General features: G+C 50.6%; 1 protein-coding gene across 4 annotated transcripts; it reads right to left on the bottom strand.

The window, feature by feature from the left end:
- Positions 1-2,709: 2,709 nt before the first annotated feature.
- DOHH (deoxyhypusine hydroxylase) lies at positions 2,710-10,854 on the bottom strand. Of its 4 annotated transcripts, none has more exons than XM_059888217.1 (6): positions 10,749-10,854; positions 9,728-9,924; positions 7,863-8,193; positions 6,083-6,159; positions 4,492-4,732; positions 2,710-3,420 (listed from the first exon to the last, which is right to left on the bottom strand). In XM_059888217.1, exons 3-6 carry the CDS (start codon positions 8,134-8,136, stop codon positions 3,101-3,103), a joined length of 912 nt encoding a protein of 303 aa, XP_059744200.1. In that variant the 5' UTR covers positions 8,137-8,193; positions 9,728-9,924; positions 10,749-10,854; the 3' UTR covers positions 2,710-3,100. The 4 variants fall into 4 exon arrangements, with proteins under 4 accessions (XP_059744200.1, XP_005209005.1, XP_010805282.1 ...); XM_005208948.4 differs by having other exon boundaries at positions 10,775-10,854; XM_010806980.3 differs by lacking the exon at positions 9,728-9,924.
- Between the last annotated feature and the right edge of the window lie 12,348 nt (positions 10,855-23,202).

Here is a 23,202-nt window from a genome sequence, read left to right as displayed (position 1 = left end):
CTTACAGGCGCCCTCCGGTGGCTGCTGTGGGAAAGACAGACTGGAGGTGAGGGTGGGCTCTCACTCAGGTGCTCACAGGCGCCCTCCGGTGGTTGTTGTGGGGAGGACAGATCCTGGAGGTGAGATTGGGAGCCAGGGGATGGATGGGCCAGAGGGATTGCGCTGGTTCAGATGGCCAATAATGAGGCTGGACCAGGTGCAGGCAGAAAAGTGAGGCGGAGTAGGCAGAGCTGGGGCAGATTTTAAACTGATCAAGCCCTGGTGTTGGCAGGCTGAACACCTGGAATGACAGGAGTTTCCATTTCCTCTAGGAGGAGCCACTATAGGAGGTAGTAAGTCTAAGGACTGCTAAATTTGGGAAGCCTCATCAGCTAATTGGAGATATCCAGACTGGACCCTGCGGAGAAGGCAATGGCAACCCATTCCAGTACTCTTTCCTGGCAAATCCCATGGACGGAGGAGCCTGGTGGGCTGCAGTCCATGGGGTCGCTAGGAGTCCGACACGACTGAAGCGACTTAGCAGCAGCAGCAGACTGGACCCTGAGTCAAGAGCTCCGAGGACGTTCCCCCACCCCCACCCAACGGCTGGAGTCAGAACGGTGGGTATCATTGAAGCATAGATGGGATTTAAGCCCCAGTAGTGGATGAAGCTGCCAGGCTGGGATGTGAGTGGTGCTTGAGGACCCAGCCCTGGGCCAATGAAGGATAGGAACGGCAGATGAAGGCGGGCAGGAGGCGGGATCCCTGAGAAATTCCCAGGAGCAGAGGGGAGAGTGTAGACTGTGATGTGACAACCAGATTTGGACACTGGGAGGCCACCTGTGGGCTTCCCCAGTGGCTCAGCAGTAAAGAATCCCCCTGCAGAGCAGGAGCTGCAGGAAACCTGGGTTCAATCCCTGGGTCAGGAAGATCTCCTGGAGGAGGGCATGGCAACCCATTCTTGCCTGGAGAATCCTCATGGACAAAGCCTGGAAGGCTACAGTCCATAGGGTCGCACATACTCGGACACGATGAAGGGACTTAGCACACACAGGTCATCTGTGGGCAAGGACAGTTCTGGGGACTTGAGGGGCAGTCCTAGTTGGTGCCGGTTTGGGAGAGAACGGGCTGGCGAGGGTCTGACAACTTCCTAGGGCTTATGGGGGCCAGAGCTGGAAGGCATGGGGTCAGGACTGTGTGTGATGGTGGCTGTTTTTCTGCTCTTAAATTACAGGGACTTCCCTGGTGGTCCAGAGGTTGGGAATTTGCCTTGCAGTGTGGGGGCCATGGGTTTGATCCTTGGTCAAGGTACTAAGATCCCACATGCCACAGGGCCAAGTTGACGAGACGGGCTGGGGTCCTGGGGAAAAATGGGGGAGAGGGCTCGCAGCTAGCACCCGAGGGTGACGCTGTAGGATAACAGGAAATCTGTTTGTTCTTCGTCCTGGCACCTGACTCAGAGCTCCCAAGAACCTGTAATTTCCCGAGTGATGGGATGAAGGATGCCTCCTCTGAGGTTCGTAAGCAACCTCTTTCCACCACACCTGGGTGTCAGCTGATGCAGACGAGGTGGGGCAGCTTTGGCTTGGGGGGGCGTCCCAGTGGCATGGGGAACCTACTCTGGGATAGAGGGATGGAACTTTCAGCTCCACCACCCCAGGGAGAGGGCTTCGGGGTGGCTCAGATGGTAAGGAATCTGCCTCCAATGCAACAGACCTGGGTTCGATCCCTGGGTCAAGATTCCACGGAGGAGAGCATGGCAACCCACTCCAGTATTCTTACCTGGAGAATTCCATGGACAGAGGAGCCTGGCAGGCTACAGTCCACGGGGTCGCAGAGTCGGGTACGACTGAGACACAACTGAGTATACCCGGGGAGAGGGGCTGGGAACTGAGCTAATTGCCAATGGCGAATGATTTAACAGACCACGCCCATGTTGAAAACCCTACCGGAAGGGGCTTAGAGAGCTTCCGGACGGGTGAGAGCATCCGCCCTAAACTCCACGAGGACAACAGATGCTCCTGTGCTGGGGACCCTCCTGGACTTTGCGCCTGTTCATCTGGCTGTTCATATGCCTCCTTTATGATAAATAGTTAAGTAAACTGTTTTCCTGACTTGAGGGGGTGGTGGGAGCCCCAAATTATAACCAGTCGATCAGAAGTATGGGAGGTCCAGGCTCGAGACCAGCGTCTGAAGTGGGGCAACTCTGCAGGTCTGACCCCTGAACCTGGAGGGTCTGCACTTACTCTGGGCAGATGGTGTCAGCACTGAACTTGAGTTGTAAGACACCCAGCTGATGCCCATGTAGAAATTGAGAATTTCTTGGTGTGAAAATGTGTCACACATGAAATGAGTTCTCTTGTTAACACCCATTTTACAAAGCGGTAAATGGGCTGCTGGAGACTGCAGGTGGAGGAAGTAGGGGACGGAGGTGGGAATGGGAACGCATAGCCCGAGCTCTTAGCCATACCACAAAACCCCTTCCCTTATGTCCCCAATAAAGGCTGGGAGAGGATGAGGTCTGGCTTGGAGGGAACTGGCTGGGCAGATTTTATTCCTGCCCAGGAAATTGATGGGGAAACAGGAGCACTGGCTTGTGGTTGGTCACACAGTCTTGGGCAGGGCAGACGTCAGAGCTGAGCTCTCCACATGCCTTTGTCCCCCACACTTTCCTTTAGAGCTGCCATCCCTCACCTCAGCCGCCCCACAACACACTCTGAGAGTCATCGCTTGGCAAAAATAATTTAATAGTTCATCTAGGCTGTGTCCCTGGGACCTGCTTGCCCTCCCTAAGCCCTTAGCTCCAGGCCACCCCACCCCACAAAGCACAGCTCCAACACCCCCAACACTGGGGGCCTGGGTTTCCCCACAGTGCCTTCCCCACGCCCTTTCATTCCTAGAGAAGCGGGGCCACCACCCCCCGACCCCCCAGACGCAGCTTTGTTCCCGCAACCCCTCGGTCCCCCTCCCCTTGTGCTCAGTGGCAGAAGTGACTTAAGCGTAGCCCCCGGGAGCCTGCGATCAAGATGCAAAAGGGGCTGGAAGACAGGGAAGCAAGATCCGATTCACTCCAGCATGGTTTATGCGCCGAGTCCAAACGGGGGACCGCCCCGCGGAGGCCCTAGGAGAGGGGTGAGCGCAGCCGCTCCAGCCCGTCTGCATATTGGAAGGTCGACCCCGTCTCATACTCGTACATGTCCAGGGCCACCTCGCAGCTCTCCCGCACCACACGCTCAGGGTCGGCCACGTGGGCCCGCAGGGCGGCCAGGCAGGCAGGCCGGGCGATGGCCCCCAGGGCCTCGGCACACTCGTGTCGTACCATGGGGTTCTCAGTGGGCTGCGCCAGGGCTGCCGCCAGTTGGGGCACTGCCGCCTCGTGCTGCATCTGGCCCAGAACGTAGCCGATCTCATGGCGGAAGAGGGCACTGCCGCAGCGCAGGCCTACAGGGAAAGAAGGCTGGGGTCACCACAGAGCAAGGAGGGGGCCTGGCGCGGGGCACCGGGGAACAGAGGGACCGAGAGGGGACGAAAGGAGGTTCCCGAATCCGGGAGCACTCCCCAACACCCCCACCGCCAATCATGGAGTTCAGAGGTGGGACCCTAGCCACCAGAGGGACTGGGGAAGCAGGGTGGGCCCATCGGGCTCTGGAAACTCGGCCCTCCCTTCCCACTCCCCGGAGGCCAGACTGGGCACGGCCGCCTCCTTCCCGTCCTGTCCCCCGTACCCCGACTCCGTGTTGTGCCCACACTGCCAGTGCGATTTGCAGGCATCTTATACATTTGTGCTTCTGGGTCGTTTCCTGCATGATCCCCACAATCCATAGAGTCTTAGTGACCCTGACAGGCAGAGTCCCAGGCTTTTCACCAGCACAGCCACACAGAGGGGCCACACTTCTCCTGAGAGGGGCCCAGCCTTGGACCCGGGAGTGACCTGCCTGTGATCCGATGTCCTCTGGAGGCAGAGCTGGGATTTGAGGCCAGCCCACCTGACTGTGCAGCTAACCGCCCAGGACAAACCCACACCTGCCCCCTCTGCGCTCCCGCCACGGGGTCCACGTGGTGGTGATGTCCCAGCATCTCCCTGGCTAGACAGGAAGCTCCAGGAAGGCAGAGGGACTCTGAGCACTCTGTGGACCAGAAGCAGCCACCTCAGGCGTGGGGGAGGGGATCAAGGGACCCCAGGATTCCTGGAGGCCCCTCCTCTCCTTTTCTGCTAGAGGAGCCACAGCCCCTCAGACTTGCACAGGGCTCCCTGCACAGCTGAGATGAAAATGCCACCAGTAACGGTCACGGGGGACCCTGGGGTCAAACCCAAACTGCAGCTGAGACTGCTGTGTGACCCTGGACAAGTCCCTCTGCCTCTCTGGGCCTAGGCTCCCACCACGGAGAAGTGGGGGTAATAAGAGTACCTGCCCCAGGATGCACTGCCCAGGATGCTATGCAGCTGTGTGTGACAACTATGGCCACAGGGGCCAAGGGGCCCCGAGCCTGACCCCCGAGGCCCCTCCTCACCTTCGGCCAGCGCCAGGGCAGCCTCCTTGCCTCCAGCATCGCGCAGGGCAAACATGGCTCGGTATCGGTCGAAGAGTGGCCGGGCCTCGTCCAGTAGTGCCTCCCGCAGCTGCCCCAGGTCGCGCTCCTCAGCGGGCGGGGCTGGGTCCACAGAGAGGTAGGGCCCCCGGACCGCTGACTCTCCACCATGCTGCTGCAGCCACTCCAGCCGCCGGACAGCCAGCTGGCATGTCTCAGCCACCTGCAGGGAGAGGGGCACACAGGCGGCCGCTGGGGACGGAAGGGAAGGGAGTGGACATGCCAGGTCCCCCTCCAGCCCCCAGGGCTCCCGGTTTAGCAGGGACACAGCCCACAGACTCTGGACTAATTGATCCTTCCAGGCTGGAAACAACCGGCATGGACTGCTGTGATCAAGGAGTGACAGGGGAACAGTGGGTCAGGAGGAGTCACTCGGAGGTGACCGGTGAGAAAGGCATCAGGTGGGATGAGCCAGTGCAAAGGCCCCAAGGCAGGACCATCAGGGGGTGCCAGCAACAGACATGACCTGAGGCCAGGCCTGAGGAGGCCAGGCCAGACTGCTTAAGACTACTGTCCCAAAGGTGATGACAAACCATGAGTCTTGAGGCACAGAATAAGTTAATAGATGATGGATAAATAAATGTGATTGCTCCACACACAGCAGCATCACTCAGCCCTGAAAAGGAGAGAAGCCCAGACACCGGCTACCACGCGGATGGACCCTGAGAACACGGTGCTCAGTGAGACGCAGACACAGAAGGACACGCGGGGTGTGATTCTACTGACGGGAAACGAGCAGAGCAGGCAGATCCACAGACACAGAGAGTGGGTTCCTGGTGGTCAGGGGCTGGGGCAAGGAATGGAGGAGTGACTGCTGATGGGGATAGGGCTTCCTTTTGGGGGGATGGACTGTTCTAGGAATCAGACAGTGGTGATGGTTCTATAACTCTATGGATGTACGAAGTCAAAGTCGCTCAGTCGTGTCTGACTCTCTGAGACGCCATGGACTATACAGTCCAGTGAAATTCTCCAGGCCAGAATACTGGAGTGGGTAGCCTTTCCCTTCTCCAGGGGATCTCCCCAACCCAGGGTTCACACCCAAGTCTCCCGCATTGCAGGTGAATTCTTTACCAGCTGAGCCACAAGGGAAGCCCACGGATGTACTAAAAACCACCCAAATGCACATTTTCAGGGAGTGGGTTTTATGGTATGTGACACATCTCAATAAAGCTGTTGTTTAAAGAAAAAATAGGGACAGCGGCAGGGAGACACTGGATGAGGCTGGGTGGAGGTGGAGAGGTGGGTGGGTTGGGAGATCTACACGATGGAGGGACTGCCTGTGGGAGGCTAGGAGAGAGGCGAGTGGGGGCTGTGCTGGCGCCAGTGGAGCAGGGTGGGTGTCACGTGTGAATCGAGTTCAGTTTTGCCCAAAGGGGCAGTGGACGGCATCCATCCTGACTGCAGCCCTCTCTTGGCATCCCTGGGTGGTCACCCTGGCAACCAGACACAGGGTCTGAGGCCAGTTCCTGGACCCGAGATGGGGGTCGGTATGGGCAGGGGGGTGCTGTGTTACCTCAACAACAGGGTCAGTAGAGTACTGCTTCAGGATCTCCAGCACCTCTGGGTCCCCAATGGCCCCCAGGGCCTCCCCTGAGAAGAACATGGCAGAGAGCGTACATTGGCTGGTTAGGAAACGCCCCAGATGCCTTCCCCCTCACCGCCCCTGCCTGTGTCGTATGGGTGGGCCACCCAGCCATGAGTTTTAAAGCAGGGACCAGTCCATCCCTGGAATCTGCACCAATGAGTGTCCCTTCCCCAGATATCAGACTTTGCTGGAAACTGGCTCAGACCCCACACTGGCCCACACCCCTAGAGCTCATGGCCCAGAGGGGAGATGCAGATTAGCATGCCCTTACAACTTGGGGACATGGGTGGCGAGAGCCAAGAACAGTCCGCTGAGTCGAGTCCATCATGGAGAGCCCCGAAAACATGGGGGAGGTTTCTAAGCTGCGATGTGGGCAAGGAGGGTCAGCAGACAGGCACCATCCTGCCTCGGGGCCTTTGCACTGCCCAGAACCCCTTTCCCCAGACAACTCCCTTACTCCACTTGGATCTCTTTCCAGCAATTAAAAACAGCAATGCTGGACTTCCCTGGTGGTTCAGTGGTTGAGACTCCAAGTTTCAAACGCACGGGGCGCAGGTTCAATCCCTGGTCAGGGAACTAGGATCCCACACATCCCATGGAAAGGCCAAAAAAAAAAAAAGGCAACACCTCTGGCACCCTCTCCCAGGCTTTATTTTCTTCCGTAACACTTAGGTAAGCGTTTGCACCATAACATGACTGGGTGTTCCAGAAAATCACACACACGAAATTGAGATTTGGGCTCAAATGTTTCTCTATACGGAGAGCTCCCAGAGGAGTCAATGGTTGGGATCCTGAGAGGAGTCCAAGGCAGCCTGGCAAAGCTGGAGATTATCTCAGGGAATATTCAAAAGGACCAAGAACAATCATAAATGGAACCATAGCCCCTCACTGGCTATCTGAGCCTCTTGTGAGAATAGCACCTGGCCTACAGTAGATGGTCCATGAACATTTGTCCAGGGAATTCCCTGGCAGTCCAGCGGTTAGGACTCCATGCTTTCACTGCAGAGGGCACAGGTTTGATCCCTGGTTGAGGAACTAAGATCCCACAGGCCATCTGGAGTGGCCATAAAAAATTGTCCAGTAAGTGAAGTGACTGAGTAACCTTGGGTTGGCTGGCTATGACCACTGCCTGTCTTTGTATGAGCAAAGAATGGTATTTCCAGTTTTAACTTTTTTTTTTTTTAGTCACTCAGTCATGTCCGACTCTTGGCAACCCGATGGACTGTAGCCCGCCAGGCTCCCCTGTTCATGGGACTCTCCAGGCAAGAATACTGGAGTGGGTTGTCATTTCCTTCCCCAGGGGATCTTCCCGACCCAGGGATCAAACCCAGGTCTCCCGCATTGTCTGTGTATTTTCTTTTAATCAAAGAGATCAGGGACTTCCGGTAGTCCAATGGTAAAGACTCTGAGCTTCCAATGCAAGGGGTGCGGGTTCAATCCCTGGTGAACAACCTAAGATACTACACGCCATATGGAGCGACCAAAAAAATAAAAACAAAAAGGGATCACAATTTATGACTCGTGAAATTCACATCTCAGGGCCCATAAAGCCAGACTGGCTCGAGGCAACACCCATCCATTACCTGGGATTTACCTGGCTCTCGTGCTTCGGCAGTAGAGCTGAGACATGGGGCAGAGATGGTCGAAGGCATTCACCACCCACCCCTTCCAGCGCTCGCCAGGTACAGCCCGCACCCCGTCTGCTCACCTGCCTCATGGCGCACCATGGGCTCCTGGCGGGTGTCCCGCAGCACGTCCAGCAGCACGGGGATGGCCCGTCGGTCCTGCATTTGGCCCAGGCAGTAGGCCAGCTCATGCTTGAGCAGGGCTGAGTCATCATCGAAGGCCCGGCTGATCCAGGAGATGGCCACTGGACCCCCGAGCCCACGCAGTGTGAACAGTGCCCGGAAGCGGGCCTGCAGGGGCTGCCCGGGGTCAACCAGCGTCTGCCCCACTGCCTCCACTTCCTGCTCCGTCACCATGGCGATGCCGCCTTCCTCCTCCTTGGGCTAAACCAGGGGACTCTCAAGCTTGAGAACCTGATGGGAGGGGAAACCGAGATGCCAGGTCAAGGTGCCGTTTGCTGCTAGCTGACTTGTTCATCTCAGAGTTAGGACCTCAGCGGGGTGGTTTCCAAACTGCTGAACAGCCTGGCTGCCTGGGTCCGGCCCTGCCTACCTGCTGTGTGGCCTTCCCTAAGGCACTTTCCTCTCTGGGCCTGTGGCCTCTATCTACCTCACCAATGACTTCTGCTGGTCTGTTCGCCACACAGCAGCCAGAGGGGCTGTGGAGACTGGTTCCCAACATGGCCTTCAGGGACTCTCACCTCCTGGTGTTTGTGGACCGTGTGGACCTTACCCCCGACCCCACAGCGGATAGGGCTGACCCGGGTGAATAACGGGATACAGGAGAAATGGCACTGTGACTTGGGAGCGTCATAAGGGACCCTGTGGCTTCCTCCTTGTGGCTCCAGGGGCCCACATGGTGGAGAAACTGAAGCCTTCCACCAACAGCCAGGTGAGAGCGGCGGCTTGAGAGCAGCTCCCCCAGCCCCAGTCCAGCCCTCAGATGGCGGAGCCCAGCCAGGGTCTGCACGCAACCTCACGCGTGATCAGAGGCACAGCCACCCAGCTAAACCAGGCCCGGACCCCTGACCCACAGAAACTGAAAAATAGTGTTACTACTGTTTATAGAGCTGCTGAGGACATCCCTGGTGGTCTAGTGGTTAAGAATCCGCCTTCCAGTGCAGGGTACGCAGGTTCCATCCCTGGTCAGGGAGCTAAGATCCTATGTTATTGTTGTTCAGTTGCTAAAACTCTGAAGGCAGGGACTGAGTGCTAGTCACCCCTGTACTCCCAGCACACAATTCATTAATAAGAACAATGGCCATGGACTTCCCTGGCGGTCCAGTGGTTAAGAATCTGCCTGCCAATGCAAGGGACACTGATGTGATCCATGGCCCGGTAAGATTTCATATGCTGTGGGGCAACTAAGCCTGTGAGCCACAACTGTTGAGCCAGAGTGCTGCCACACTGAAGCCCACGAGTGCCCTAGAGCCTGCGCTCCACAACAAGAGAAGCTGCCACAATGAGAAGCCCACACACCGCAACTAGAGAGAGCCTGCACGCAGCAACGAAGACCCAGCACAGCCAAAAAATAAATAATAACTTAAAAAAAAAAAAAAAAGAAACGTAAGGGACTTCCCTGGCTGTCCCGTGGTTAAAAATTCACCTTCCAACGCACGGGGTGCAGGTTCCATCCCTAGTTGGAAAGTTAAGATCCCGCATGCCTTGTGGCCAAAATGCCAAGACACAGAACAGAAGCAATATTTTAACAAATTCAACAAAGACTTTAAAAATGATCTACATCCAAAAAAAATTTTTTAAAGAACAATGACCATAACAATAATAGCAACTGACATTTACACAGGATGTGCTACTTTGACAGTCATCTATTCTAAGCCCCTACATTCCTAAACTCGCTCCATCCTTTCCATAACCCTTTGAGACAAGCACCGCGGTCGTCAGTGTTTTACAGGAGGGGCCGCCAAGCACAGAGAGGTGAAGCACTTGCCTAGGAACCTAGTGAAGAGTTAGAGATCCCGGCAGCTGGGCTCCAGAGTCAAGGTCTAAACCACAAACTCGGGGTTGAAAGGAAGGATTAAAATGAAAGGATGCAGCTGAGGCTGGTCTTCATCCTCCAGACCAGTGAGGACACTTCGTGAAGCTTACGAGCAGGGTATGGCTCCCAGCGGAGTCATTAGGGCCAACCTGGTATAATAAGGGAGGTGCAGTTGTGTGAGCACAGGTGACCATCAAAGGAGGTGGCACTCAAAACAGGGATCATCAGGGACTTCCCTGGTGGCCCGGTGGCTAACTTTGTGAGCACCCAATGCAGGGCCTGGCTTTGAACCCTGGTCAGGGAGCTAGATCCCTTACGCCACAACTAAGACAGACTTCAATGAAGAGTGAGTAAGGGATGGAAGAAGGGAAGTTCGGAATTCCCGAAATCCGCCCCCTCTAAACCAAGAATTCCCAACAAAAAGACCTTCGATAAACTAAACCCCCGCCCCCGCTGCCGCTAAGAGGCAAGTCGCCCCAACACGGCATCCCTCGGGGCTGCTCCCAGGATCCCCCAGCGACGACCGGGTCCCCAAAGCTCCATGGAAGAGACTCCCAGGAACTGATGTCTCATGGCATCATTGACTCAATGGACATGAGCTTGAGCGAACTCCGGGAGATGGTGAAGGAAAGTCTGACATGCTGCAATCCATGGGGCAGCAAAGTGTCAGACACAAATGAGCGACTGAACAACAAGACACGTTTACGTGTGTCCCCCAGTACCTGATCCTTCACAGTTTGGTTCTCCCAGAACCCCGAGAAAGAGGTCACCCAACATGGGACCTTCCCCCGCGCGCTGATTCTTCACTACGCGCATCCCCGGAGACAGGGTCTGCAGAACTGGAGCGAAATACTTCGCCGGGACCTCTCAGAAGGGAGGCCTTTCTACTCCCCAGCGAAAGAATCCCAGCGCCGGGACCCCAATGAGGCGTCCTCCCCGTCCCCCTCGCCCCCAGAACACCCCAGTGAGCTACCAGATCGGAGGATCTACAGGACCCACCCGCTCCGCGGCCGCTGCCACCAACACTTCACCAACCGCGACACTGCTACAGCGCTCTGGGGGCCGCCATCTTGCCGCCCATGTGACCAGGCCAGACGGCACCAACGCAGCACTGAGGGAGGATCCAATCTAAGGCTCCGCAGCGTGAGTGGCCCCGCAAGCGCGAGTTAGCAACGGTGCCATAGCTCACTCACACATCAGGAGGAATCTACGGGCACTTCTCAGGGAAATAAAAGGGCAGCTTCCATCGTTTCCACGTAAGAGATTTTCTCTCCGGCCTCCCCACCCGATACGACGAATGGAAATGGTTTGTCCCGATTCAGCCGAGAGGTGAGGCCGGCAAGCGACGCAGCTTGCTCCTGGGGCGTGGTCAAGTCTCAGGGGCGTGGCCAATTAGATGGGAATTCAGTTCAGTCGCTCAGTCGTGTCCGACTTTTTGCAACCCTATGAATTGCAGCACGCCAGGCCTCCCTGTCCATCACCATCTCCCGGAGTTCACTCAAACTCACGTCCATCGAGTCGGTGATGCCATCCAGCCATTTCATCCTCTGTCGTCCCCTTCTCCTCCTGCCCCCAATCCCTCCCAGCATCAGAGTCTTTTCCAATGGGTCAACTCTTCGCATGAGGTGGCCAAAGTATTGGAGTTTCAGCTTTAGCATCAGTCCTTCCAAAGAACACCCAGAGCTGATCTCCTTTAGAATGGACTGGTTGGATCTCCTTGCAGTCCAAGGGACTCTCAGGAGTCTTCTCCAACACCACAGTTCAAAAGCATCAATTCTTCGGCGCTCAGCTTTCTTCACAGTCCAACTCTCACATCCATACATGACCGCTGGAAAAACCATAGCCTTGACTAGACGGACCTTTGTTGGCAAAATAACGTCTCTGCTTTTCAATATGCTATCTAGGTTGGTCATAACTTTTCTTCCAAGGAGTAAGCGGCTTTTAATTTCATGGCTGCAGTCACCATCTGCAGTGATTTTGGAGCCCCAAAAATAAAGTCTGACACTGTTTCCACTGTTTCCCCATCTATTTCCCATGAAGTGATGGGACTAGATGCCATGATCTTCGTTTTCTGAATGTTGAGCTTTAAGCCAACTTTTTCACTTTCATCAAGTGGCTTTTTAGTCCCTCTTCACTTTCTGCCATAAGGGTGGTGTCATCTGCATATCTGAGGTTATTGATATTTCTCCTGAGAATCTTGATTCCAGCTTGTGCTTCTTCCAGCCCAGTGTTTCTCATGATGTACTCTGCATAGAAGTTAAGTAAGCAGGGTGACAATATACAGCCTTGACGTACTCCTTTTCCTATTTGGAACCAGTCTGTTGTTCCATGTCCAGTTCTAACTGTTGCTTCCTGACCTGCATATAGGTTTCTCAAGATAGGAAGGAATGAAAAAAAAGGACTTGACCTAGTCATTTATTCATTCACTTATTTATTCATTTAACAAACACTTTATGGGACTTCCCTGATGGTCCCATGATTAAGACACACTCCCAGTGCAGGGGGCACAGGTTTGCTTCCTGGTTAGGGAACTAAGATCCCACATGCTGTATGGCGCTCCTCCCCACCAAAAAAGAAAACAGACAGAAGGGATGGTGGAGGCAGAGAGAAGTATTCAGAGTCTGAGTTAATTTTGAAGGTGGAACAAACAGGATTTGCAGCTGGATTGCATATGGCATTTGGAAGAGTTCCGATCAGGATAAGCACAAGGTTTTGACACCTAAAGTGAATGGAGCCACCATGAACCATCCACTTCAGTTCAGTCACTCAGTCGTTTGGGACTCTGTGATCCCATGGACTGCAGCATGCCAGGCTTACCTGTCCATCACCAGCTCCCAGAGCTTGCTAAAACTCATGTCCATCCGTTTAGTGATGCCATCAACCATCTCATTCTCTGTTCTCCCCTTCTCCTGCCTTCAATCTTTCCCAGCATCAAGATCTTTTCCAATGAATCAGTTCTTTGCATCAGCTGGCCAAAGAATTGGAGCTTCAGCTTCAGCATCAGTCCTTCCAATGAATATTCAGGACTGATTTCCTTTAGGATGGACTGGTTGGATCTCCTTGCAGTCCAAGGGACTCTCAAGAGTCTTCTCCAACACCACAGTTCAAAAGCATCAGTTCTTTAGCACTCAGCTTTCTTTATGATCCAACTCTCACATCTATACATGACTACTGGAAAAATCATAGCTTTGACTAGACTGACTTTGGCGGTGAAGTAATGTCTCTGCTTTTTAATATACTGCCTAGGTTTGTTACAGCTTTTCTTCCAAGAAGCAAGCACTATTAACTTCCCTATACTAACCATCCAGTTAACTCTACTTCTGAAATATGAAATAGAGTTGGAATTCAGTCACTTCATTCATTTTACAGCTTTGTCTCCAGGATGCTGCCTCAAAGAGAGCTTGTAAGGGATTATGTCAAAAGAGTACTTCCTCAAAAAGTTAAACATAAAATTAGCATCAAAAAAGTGAAAGCCGCTCAGTCGTGTCAGTCTCTTGCCTCTTTGCGGCCCCCATGAGCTGTAGCCCGCCAGGCTCCTCTGTCCATGGAATTCTCCAGGCCAGAATACTGAAATGGGTAGCCGTTCCCTTCTCCAGGGATCAAACCCAGGTCTCCCACATTGCAGGTAGATTCTTTACCATCCTGAGCCACCAGGGAAGCCCAAGAATACTGGAGTGAGTAGCCTATCCTTTCTCCAACAGATCTTCCTGATCCAGGAATCGAACCAGGATCTCCTGCATGTGATCCAACAATTCCACTCCTAGAGAGAATTGAAAGCAGGGACTCCATAATTGTACACCCATGTTCATCACAGCATTATTCACAATGACCTCAGACCTTGGTAACCTCTAGCATATTTTCTCTCTATGAATTTGACTACTCTCGGAACCTTAGCAAGTGGGATCAAACAATATTTGTCCTTTTGTGCCCGGTTTATTTCACTGAGCATAGTTATCCTCAGAGTTCATCCACACTGTAGCATGTGTCAGAACTTCCTTCCTTTTTAAATTTCCTTCCTATTGCATGAGTGGACCACAATTTGTTTATCTATTCATTCATCAGTGGACATTTGGATTGTTTCCACCTTTTGGCTATTGTAAATAATGCTGCTATGAACATTGGTGTACAAAGAGGTGTACCTCTTTGATTGCCTATTTTCAAATCTTCTGGGCATATACCCAAGAGTGGAATTTCTAGATTATATAGTAGTTCTATGTTTAACTATTTGAGGAACTGCTGAACTGTTGTCTATAGCTGCACCATCTTATGTTCCCACCAGCAACAAACAAGGATTCCAATTCTTCCACTTTCTCATAGAAACCCTTGTTATTTTCTGGGTTTTTGTGTTTTTTTGGTGTTGTTTTTTGTTTTTGTTTTTGTTTTTGTTTTTTTATGTACACCATTTTTTAAATCTTCATTGAATTTGTTACAATATTGCTTCCATTTTATGTTCTGGGTTCTTTTTTTTTTTTTTTTTTTTGGCTAAGAGGCATCTGGCATCTTTCTTTCTCAGGAATCAAACCCATACCCTCTGAATTGTCCATACCCTCTGAATTGGAAGGCAAAGTTGCAACCACTGGACCACCAGGGAAGTGTTAGGGAAATTAAAATGGAGGAAGTCCTGTTCAGACTTCAGAAGCAGGGGAGCAGGCCTCTGACCTGCTTCTGACCTGCCTAGACACTGCTGGGATTCTTTCCCTTCCTGCAAGCACAGCAAGCCAGACAGCACTTTAGATAAGAAAGGAAGTGAGTCCTGGAATCTCTTAAGCTTCTGAGGATCTGGTCAACCCCCTGGGGTTTAAGAAGTCTATGACTCACGAGGTGAAACAAACAGCATTGCAAAAGTTCAAAGAAAAACTGGAGCTAAAATTTTGCGCTCAAACTGATGATGATATCATTTTCTGCCTGGGATTAGAAGTGGATGTGCCTGAAACTGCAATTTGAAATCTCACCAGTTGGTTGGACCCACCACCTGGGACCTATCCTGTTAACAAGGGACTTCCTAACGCTGTTCAAGTTTGGACGTTGGTCAGCCGAATCTGGTGATGTGTGTGCTGTTACTTTTCTCTGTTGTTTCTATTTCCTTTCTTTGAAAAAAAAAAAAATTATTTACTTATTTCTGGCTGCCCTGGGTCTTTGCTGTTTTTGCATGGGCTTTCTCTAGTTGCAGTGAGCAGGGACTACTCTTTGTTGTGGTACTCAGGCTTCTCATTGCAATGACTTCTCTTGTTGCAGAGCTCTAGGCATACAGGCATCAGTAGCTGCAGTTCCCGGGCTCTAGAGAGCTACGGTGGACAAGTTTAGTTGCTCCGAGGCATGTGGGATCTTCCAAGATCAGGGATTGAATCATGTCCCCTGCATTGGCAGACAGATTCTTTACCACTGAGCCACCAGCAAAGCCCTCTATTTCCCTTTTTTAATGGCTGCATCTTGAAATTAAATCAAATAATCCTCTATTAAATATCGGAATTGTTTATTGTGTGTTTGACAAGTGGTTTCTTTTCTTAAGGAATCCTTTGAACCTAAAAGGAAAGTAAAACTTTTGGCAAACAGGAAGTCTTGTTATTTTATTTTTGATAGTAGCCATCCTAATGGATGTGACGTATGCAACTTGTTTGGAGATGCATTAAAAAGTGAGATATACTGATGAATGGATAAAAGGATGGATAAATACAGAATAGGGCAAAATAGCAAAGTGTTCATTGAGAAAGTGGACAGTACGCATATGACAATTCATTGTAAAAGTCTTTCAATTTTTCTGTGTACTTGAAAGGTTTCATTATAAACTGTTCGAAAAATAGGTGGTGGGGGAAATGAGCACAATTTCTATTCTCCATGTTTCAGCATTTCATCCTTAAATATTTGAAAAGTGTTTTTAACTATTTAATGAGGAATCTTTGAGTCTGCAAATCCATTTTGAGGAATTTCACTAAGAGTAAAAAAAAAAAGTGAAAAAAGCATTCATTTCCACATTATTTGAAATGGCAAAAAAAAAAAAAAAAAACACCACTAACTTCCTCCTCTGCCTCCCTCAGCGTTCAGTTCTCATCATCACTCACTTGGACCAGTAAAGTGGCCTCCACCCTGGACACCCCCACCCAACCTCTCCCCATTCCCCCACATTCTGTCCTCCCCGAGGAAGCCACCTGAGGGCGCCTGTGAGCACCAGCGACAGCTCTCATCCTCATCTCCACAGTCTGTCTTCCCCGCACCAGCCACTAGAGGGAGCGTGTGAGCGCCTGAGTCAGGCACCGCCTTTCCTCTGCCCACAGCCCTCCAGGGCTCCCACCTCCCTGAGTAAAAAGCCTGAGTCCTCTTGCAGCCCTCGCACGACCTGCCCGTCCTCTCCTAGCCCTCTTTTCCTCCCTCTCTCCCTCGTGCCCACTCTGCTCCAGAAACACGGCCTCCCCGCTGTTCCTCCAACACACCAGACACAGTCCTGCCCCGAGGCCTTTGTGTATGCTGTGCCAACTGCCTGGAAGACGTGTTCCTCCAAACACCTTTGTTCACTCTTTCAAGTGCAAGTGTTTGCTCCTTCGCGGAAATGTTACTTCCTCCAGGAAGCCTACCTGAGCATTTTAATTACCTCAGCCGCTGCAGTCCTTGGATTGAAATTGTGGCTCAGAGGTTAAAGTGTCTGCCTGCAATGCAGGAGACCTGGGTTCGATCCCTGGGTCGGAAGATCCCCTGGAGAAGGAAATGGCAACCCACTCCAGTATTCTTGCCTGGAGAATCTCATAGATGGAGGAACCTGGTGGGTTACAATCCCCTTGGTCGCAGAGTCGGACACGACTGAGCGACTTCACTTTCACTTTTCACTTTCTGCAGTCCTTTACCCAGTCCCCTGATTTATTCTTCTCCATAGCATCTATATTTTACTGTGTGTGGGTGCTCACTCAGTTTAGTCATGTCCAACTCTTTGTGACCCCATGGACTGTAGCCTGCCAGGCTCCTCTGTCCATGGGGATTCTCCAGGCAAGAATACTGGAGTGGGTTGCCATGTCCTCCTCCAGGGGATCTTTCCAACCCAGGGGTCAAACCCAGGTCTCCTGCATTGGCAGGTGGATTCTTCCCACTGAGCCACCCTGGAAGCCCATATTTTACTGTACATTTTACTTAATTGCTTTGTTTACTGCTTTCGCCACTAGGACACACTAGTATATAAGCACCATGAGAGCAGGGGTTTATGTCTAATTTGTTCTCCATGATGAGATACAATGGTGTGCCAGTTAATGAACAACCTGGAAAAAATAATTTAAAACCCTGATTTGCAGTGTTTGCCAATTCTTGGGGTGTAAATATTCCCGTCATGGCCCGGTCACAAAATTCCTGATAGTGTCTCTTGTGAGTCAATATGCATTGACTCACTAAGTGGATCCCCAACTGCTATTCCATGCTTGGCACAAAATAGATGCTGAAGGACTTCCTTTGTGGTCCAGTGGTTGAGAATCCGCCTGCCAATGCAGTGGACACAGGTTTGATCCTTGGTCTGGGAAGATTTCACATGCTGAGGGGCAGCTAAGCCAATGCACCGCAACTACTGAAGCCAGAGGACCCTGGAGCCCGTTGTAGCAAGAGCAGCCACTGCAGTGAGAATCCCAGGCACTGCAACTAGAGAGCAGCCCCCGATCACCACAACTAGAGAAAAACCCACGTAACAAGGAAGTCACAGCACAGCCAAAAGTAAATAAATACAGGACTGAATTTTAAAAAAAAAAAAAAAACGAAGAAAGCAAGGCACAGACTCAATAATGTGCTCTCATTTATGTCATGTGAGAGTTGGAAACAAATTTTCAGACGAGACACAGAAGGAAAGAGAGTTTATTAGAGTTAAGAGTTAATTAGAGTTTAATAGAGTTTATTAGCCGCAACTGGAGCAGCAGGCCAGCTTCCAGAGAGCCAGGGCGAGGTAACGCTGAACAAGGATTGTCTGCTTGTTTTTATAGCTGGGGAGCAAACAAATTGGCGAGAAGGGCCTGGTACTTTCTGTCCCCTGTTCTGAGGCCCTTTGGGCTTATCCCGTTCCTGTGTCCCTTGAAAAGTGAAAGTGTTAGTTGCTGAGTTGTTTCTGACTCTTTGCAACCCCATGGACTGTAGCCCACCAGGCTCCTCTGTCCATGGGATTCTCCAGGCAAGAATACTGGAGTGGGTTGCCATTCCTTTCTCTATGAGATCCTCCCAACCCAGGGACTGAACCTGGGTCTTCTGCATTGCAGGCAGATTCTTTACCACCTGAGCCTTTGCCCCTTGAACACCACAATTTAGATAAATGGACTTAGATATGTAAATTACATATGGGCTTCCCACATGGCTTAGTGGTAAAGAATCTGCCTGCATGTGCATGAGATGGGTTGGATTCCAGATGCCCTGGAGCAACTAAGCCACATTGCTGAGGCTTTGCTCTAGATCCTGCAAGTCACAACTGGAGCCCACACTCTGCAACAAGAGAAGTTATTGCAATGAGAAGCCCGTGCACCTCAACTAGAGAGCAGCCGCCGCTCACTGCAACTAAAAAAAAAACCTGCACAGCAAGGAAGACCCAGCACAGTCAAAAATAAATAAAACAAAATTTATAAATAAATAAATAAAATAAAAAATAAATAATTATTCAAAAACAAACAAACAAGCATGAGGTCCGTGAATGAAAAACATCAACATACCACGCACAGCAGAGAAGTCTCTTTGATAGGCCAATGGCTGATGTAAACATTCAGTCATTCATTTTGCAAATATTTATTATCTGCTGCATGGCAGGCACCGAGAACGAGCAGTCTCTGGCCTCTTGGAGCTGATATCCCAATTGTTACTTTTCATTTTTTAAGTTTTATTGGAGTCTAGTTGATTTACAATGTTGTGTTAGCTTCAGGTGTACAGCAAAGTGATTCAGTGATACATATGCATATTTTCATGCTTTTTAAGATTATTTTCCCTTACAGGTTATTACAAATATTGAGTAGAGCTCCCTGTGCTGTATAGTAAATATTTTTTGGTTATCTTAAAAAAAAAAAAAACAGACATTAAAAAACTAATTTATTTATTTATTTTTGTCTATGCTGGGTCTTCCTTGCTGTTCGGGCTTTCTCTAGTTGCGGTGAGTGGGGGCTACTCTCTAGCTGGAGTATGCAGACTTCTCATTGTGGTGATTTCTCCTGTGGAGCACTGGCTCTGGGGCTTGTGGGCTTCAGGGGATGTGGCGCACAGGCTTAGCTGCTCTGAGGCATGTGGGATCTTCCTGGATCAGAGATCGAATCTGTCTCCTGCATTGCAGGCAGATTCTTTACCACTGAGCCACCAAGGAAGCCCTATCTTTTGTTTTTTGGTTGTACCCTGGGGCTTGTGGGATCTTAGTTCCCAGAGAAGCAGGGATTGAACCCCGGCGTGTGTTAGTGTGCTAAGTCACTTTAGTCGTGTTTGACTGTTTTCGACGCTATGAACGATAGCCCTCCAGGTTCCTCTGTCCATGGGATGTCCCAGGCAAGAACACTGGAGTGGGTTACCATGCCCTCCTCCAGGAGATCTTCCTGACCCAGGGATGGAACCCACATCTCCTGTGGCTCCTGCACGACAGGTGGATTCTTTACCACTGAGCTGCCAGGGAAGTCCTATCTCATACACAGTATAAATACATAGCACTTTTCCATTGTCCTCCTGCGTGTTCAAAAGCTGATCCCAGAGATCTGGCTTAACAGCGGACCTGCGTGGCTTGCGGGCCACCATCAACAACCATGTTGGGTGGCTCGGGCTTATACACACACTGAGCTGCCCCGTGGGCCAGGCGCTGTGTTGACTCCAGAAGGCTTGGGACTGCATGCCGGGTGTGAGCAGCCCCAGGGAAGCTCTGGGAGTGAGAGGAGATAGACCCAGGGCTGAAGGAAGCAGATAACGGATGCCACGCCCAAAAGCTGGGCCTGTGTACCTCTGTGAACTTGGAATCTTGAACATGCAGGTTTGTGGGGAGACTGATAACCAGGGGGCAGTCTGTGCTGAGTCGGACCCAACCCACTTTCAGCTCTGAGGGTCCTTTTTTTGTTGTTGTTGTAATAATTGAAGTACAGTTGATTTACAATGTTGTGTTAGTTTCCAGTATACAGCAAAGTGATTCAGTTATTTGGATGTATTAAAAGTTAAGTTAGTCGCTTAGTCATGTCTGACTCTGTGACACCACGGACTATATGCCACCCAGCTCCTCTGTGGATGGAATTCTCCTGGCAAGAATACTGGAGTGGGTTGCCATTCCCTTCTCCAGGGCGACTTCCCAACCCAGGAATCAAACCCAGGTCTCCTGCGTTGCAGGAGGATACTTAACCATCTGAGCCACCAGGGAAGTCCATTTGTATGTATGAATATACCTATAGCTCTTTTTCCAGTTATACATATATATATTCTCTTTCAGATTCTTTTCCATTACAAGATATTCAATATAGTTCCCTGTGCTACATAGTAGGTCTTTGTTGGTTACCTTTTTTTTGTTTTAATTTTTATTTTTGGCTGCACTGAGTCTTCGTTGCTGCCTGGGCTTTCTCTAGTTGCAGTGAGCGGGGGCTACTCTTCGTTGCAGTGTGAGGACCCCTCATTGCAGTGGCTTCTCTTGTTGCAGGGCACAGGCTGCAGGCGCTCAGGCTTCAGTAGTTGTGGATTCAATCCCTGGTGAGGGAACTAAGGTCCCACAAGCAGAAGGGTGTGGTCACTTTCTTTTTTTTTTTAGTTTTTTAAAAATAGACATTTGCATTGAGATGACTGCAGAGTCGTATGCAGCTGTAAGAAATCATACGGAAGATGGCAGTGTGCCCTTCACCCAGTTGTTCCTGACTGTAACTGCATGCAGAACACACACAGAAGGGCTTCCCTGGTGGTCCAGTGGTTAAGAATCTGCCTTGCAATGCGAGAGACATGGGTTTGATCCCTGGTCCGGGATGATCCCACATGCCACAGGACAACTGAGCCGGTGCGCCACAGCTACTGAGCCTTCGTGCTGCAGTGACTGAAGCCGTCCACCTAGAGCCTGCGCTTCACAATGACAAGCCTGAAGTAGCCCCTACTTGTTGCAACTAGAGAAAGCCTGTGCACAGCAACAAAAACCCAGCACAGCCAAAAAGAAAATAAATAAATAAATAAACACACACACATACACAAGGAGGCTATGCCCAAGGAAGTGGAAGATTCCTGCCAGAGGACTTGAATCTCAGCCAAACGACAGGATTCCAGTTATTGAGTTTCCAGCAAGTGGACTTTTTGAAAGTCATGATCTTCTTCCACAGGATTTTCCTTGTGTGAAAAAATGAACTTTTGCCTGGTTATCCTCTTGAATGGCCAGAAAAAACTTTCCAGCCCAACCAAGATAAAATGAACTTTTCCACACTAAGAAACATCCAGAGGCCCTTTGTTCCACTAAAATTGCAGATGGAATTCGAAGCAGCACAGGCTCAGCATCTTCCAGTTCTTCCAAGCTCAAACCTTTCACCGGATATTATGAGAGGTAACAATCAGATGACTGGATTTGAAGATATCCCTTAAAAAAAATTTTTTTTATGTTAATTGTGGTGGGTCTTTGTTGCTATGTATGGGCTTCTCATCGCGTGGCTTCTCTTATTGCTGAGCACGGGCTCTAGGGCATGGGCTCGGTTCTTGCGGTGCTCAGGCTTAGTTGGTCTGCAGCATGTGGAATCTTCCCGGAGCAGGGATCGAACCCATGTCCCCTGTGTTGGCAGGCAGATTCTTAACCACTGTACTACCAGGGAAGTCCAGATTCGAGAAGATATTCTTAATGACCTGTCACAAAGTGAACTACTGGAAGAACCCCACTTGATGGTTGGAGATAAACTTGGTCGGCTATAATGCAGTGGGGTGCTGATGGAAATAGAGGGGCTGTGTTTTAAGGGGCTTCCCAGGTGACTCACGGAGAAGGCAATGGCACCCCACTCCAGTACTCTTGCCTGGAAAATCCCATGGAACTGGGAGCCTGGTGGGCTGCAGTCCATGGGGTCGCTAAGAGTCAGACACGACTGAGAGACTTCACTTTCACTTTTCACTTGCATGCATTGGAGAAGGAAATGGCAACCCACTCCAGTGTTCTTGCCTGGAGAATCCCAGGGACGGGGGAGCCTGGTGGGCTGCTGTCTATGGAGTCTCGCAGAGTCGGACATGACTGAAGCGACTTAGCAGTAGCAGCAGGCGACTCAGATGGTAAAGAATCTGCCCGCTAAGACAGGAGACCCAGGTTTGATCCCTGAGTCAGGAAGATCCCCTGGAGGAGGGAATGGCTACTCACTCTAGTATTCTTGCCTGGGGAATCCCATGAATGGAGGAGCAGAGTTGAGCACGACTGAAGTGACTGAGCACAAATGCATCTTGTTCATAGTCATCTTTTTACCATAATTTGATGTGCATAATATTTAAAGTACTGACGTGAGAACACACACATACAAAGCTAGTGTAATATCGTCACTGAACATTGGCATTGACAACAATATACCAGCTTAATCCAGATTTCACTAGTTTTACTTGTAGTCATTGGTCCGTGGGTATATAAGTTCTATACAAATTTATCACTGTGTAAATTTGTGTATCTGCCCACTGCAATCATAATACAAAACAGTGCCAAAACCAAAAATGTGGCAGGGTAAATAACGCCCCCTCCCAAAGTTGTCCTGGAGTAGGAAATGGCAACTCCCTCCAGTATTCTTGCCTGGAAGATCCCATGGACAGAGGAACCTTGAAGGCTACAGTCCATGAGGTTACAAAAAAATCACACACAGCTGAGCAACCAGCACTTTCACTTTCACTCACATCCATACACGACTATTGGAAAGACCATAACTTTGATTATACAGACCTTTGTCGGCAAAGTGATGTCTCTGCTTTTTAATACACTGTCTAGGTTTGTCATAGCTTTCTTTCCAAAAAGCATGAGTCTTCTAATTTCATGCCTGCAGTCACCATCCGCAGTGATTTTGGAGCCCAAGAAGAGAAAATCTGTCACTGCTTCCACTGTTATCCTTTCTATTTGCCATGAAGTGATGGGACCGGATGCCATGATCTTAGTTTTTTGAATACTGAGTTTTAAACCAGCTTTCTACTCGCCTCTTCCCCCCTCATCAAGAGGCTCTTTAGTTCCTTTCTGCTTTCTGCCAGTAAAATGGTATCATCTGCATATCTGAGGTTTTTGATATTTCTCCTGGCAATCTTGATTCCACACTGTAACTCATCCAGCCCAGCATTTTGCTTCATGTGCTCTGCATAGAAGTTAAATAAGCAGGGTGACAATACACAGCCTTGTCATACTCAATTTCCAATTTTGAACCAGTCCTTTGTTCCATGCAAGGTTCTAACTGTTGCTTCTTGACCTGCATACAGATTTCTCAGGAGGCAGGTAAGGTGGTCTGGTATTCCCATCTCTTTCAGAATTTTCCACAGTTTGTTGTGATCCA

Source organism: Bos taurus, chromosome 7 (genome assembly GCF_002263795.3).
Source record: "Bos taurus isolate L1 Dominette 01449 registration number 42190680 breed Hereford chromosome 7, ARS-UCD2.0, whole genome shotgun sequence".
Classification (NCBI taxonomy): Eukaryota; Metazoa; Chordata; class Mammalia; order Artiodactyla; family Bovidae; genus Bos; species Bos taurus.
The sequence above is the reverse complement of the archived record's forward strand: the minus strand, read 5'-3'. Positions and strand labels throughout refer to the sequence as shown.

Bases quoted from the DNA above. Each gene is read 5' to 3' on its own strand.
- DOHH (XM_059888217.1), bottom strand. From the start codon at position 8,136: ATGGTGACGGAGCAGGAAGTGGAGGCAGTGGGGCAGACGCTGGTTGAC. The intron at 6,160-7,862 runs GTGAGCAGACGG...TGTTCTTCTCAG, and splicing joins CATGGTGCGCCATGAGGCAG to GGGAGGCCCTGGGGGCCATT. The intron at 3,421-4,491 runs GTGAGGAGGGGC...CTTTCCCTGTAG, and splicing joins TGCCCTGGCGCTGGCCGAAG to GCCTGCGCTGCGGCAGTGCC.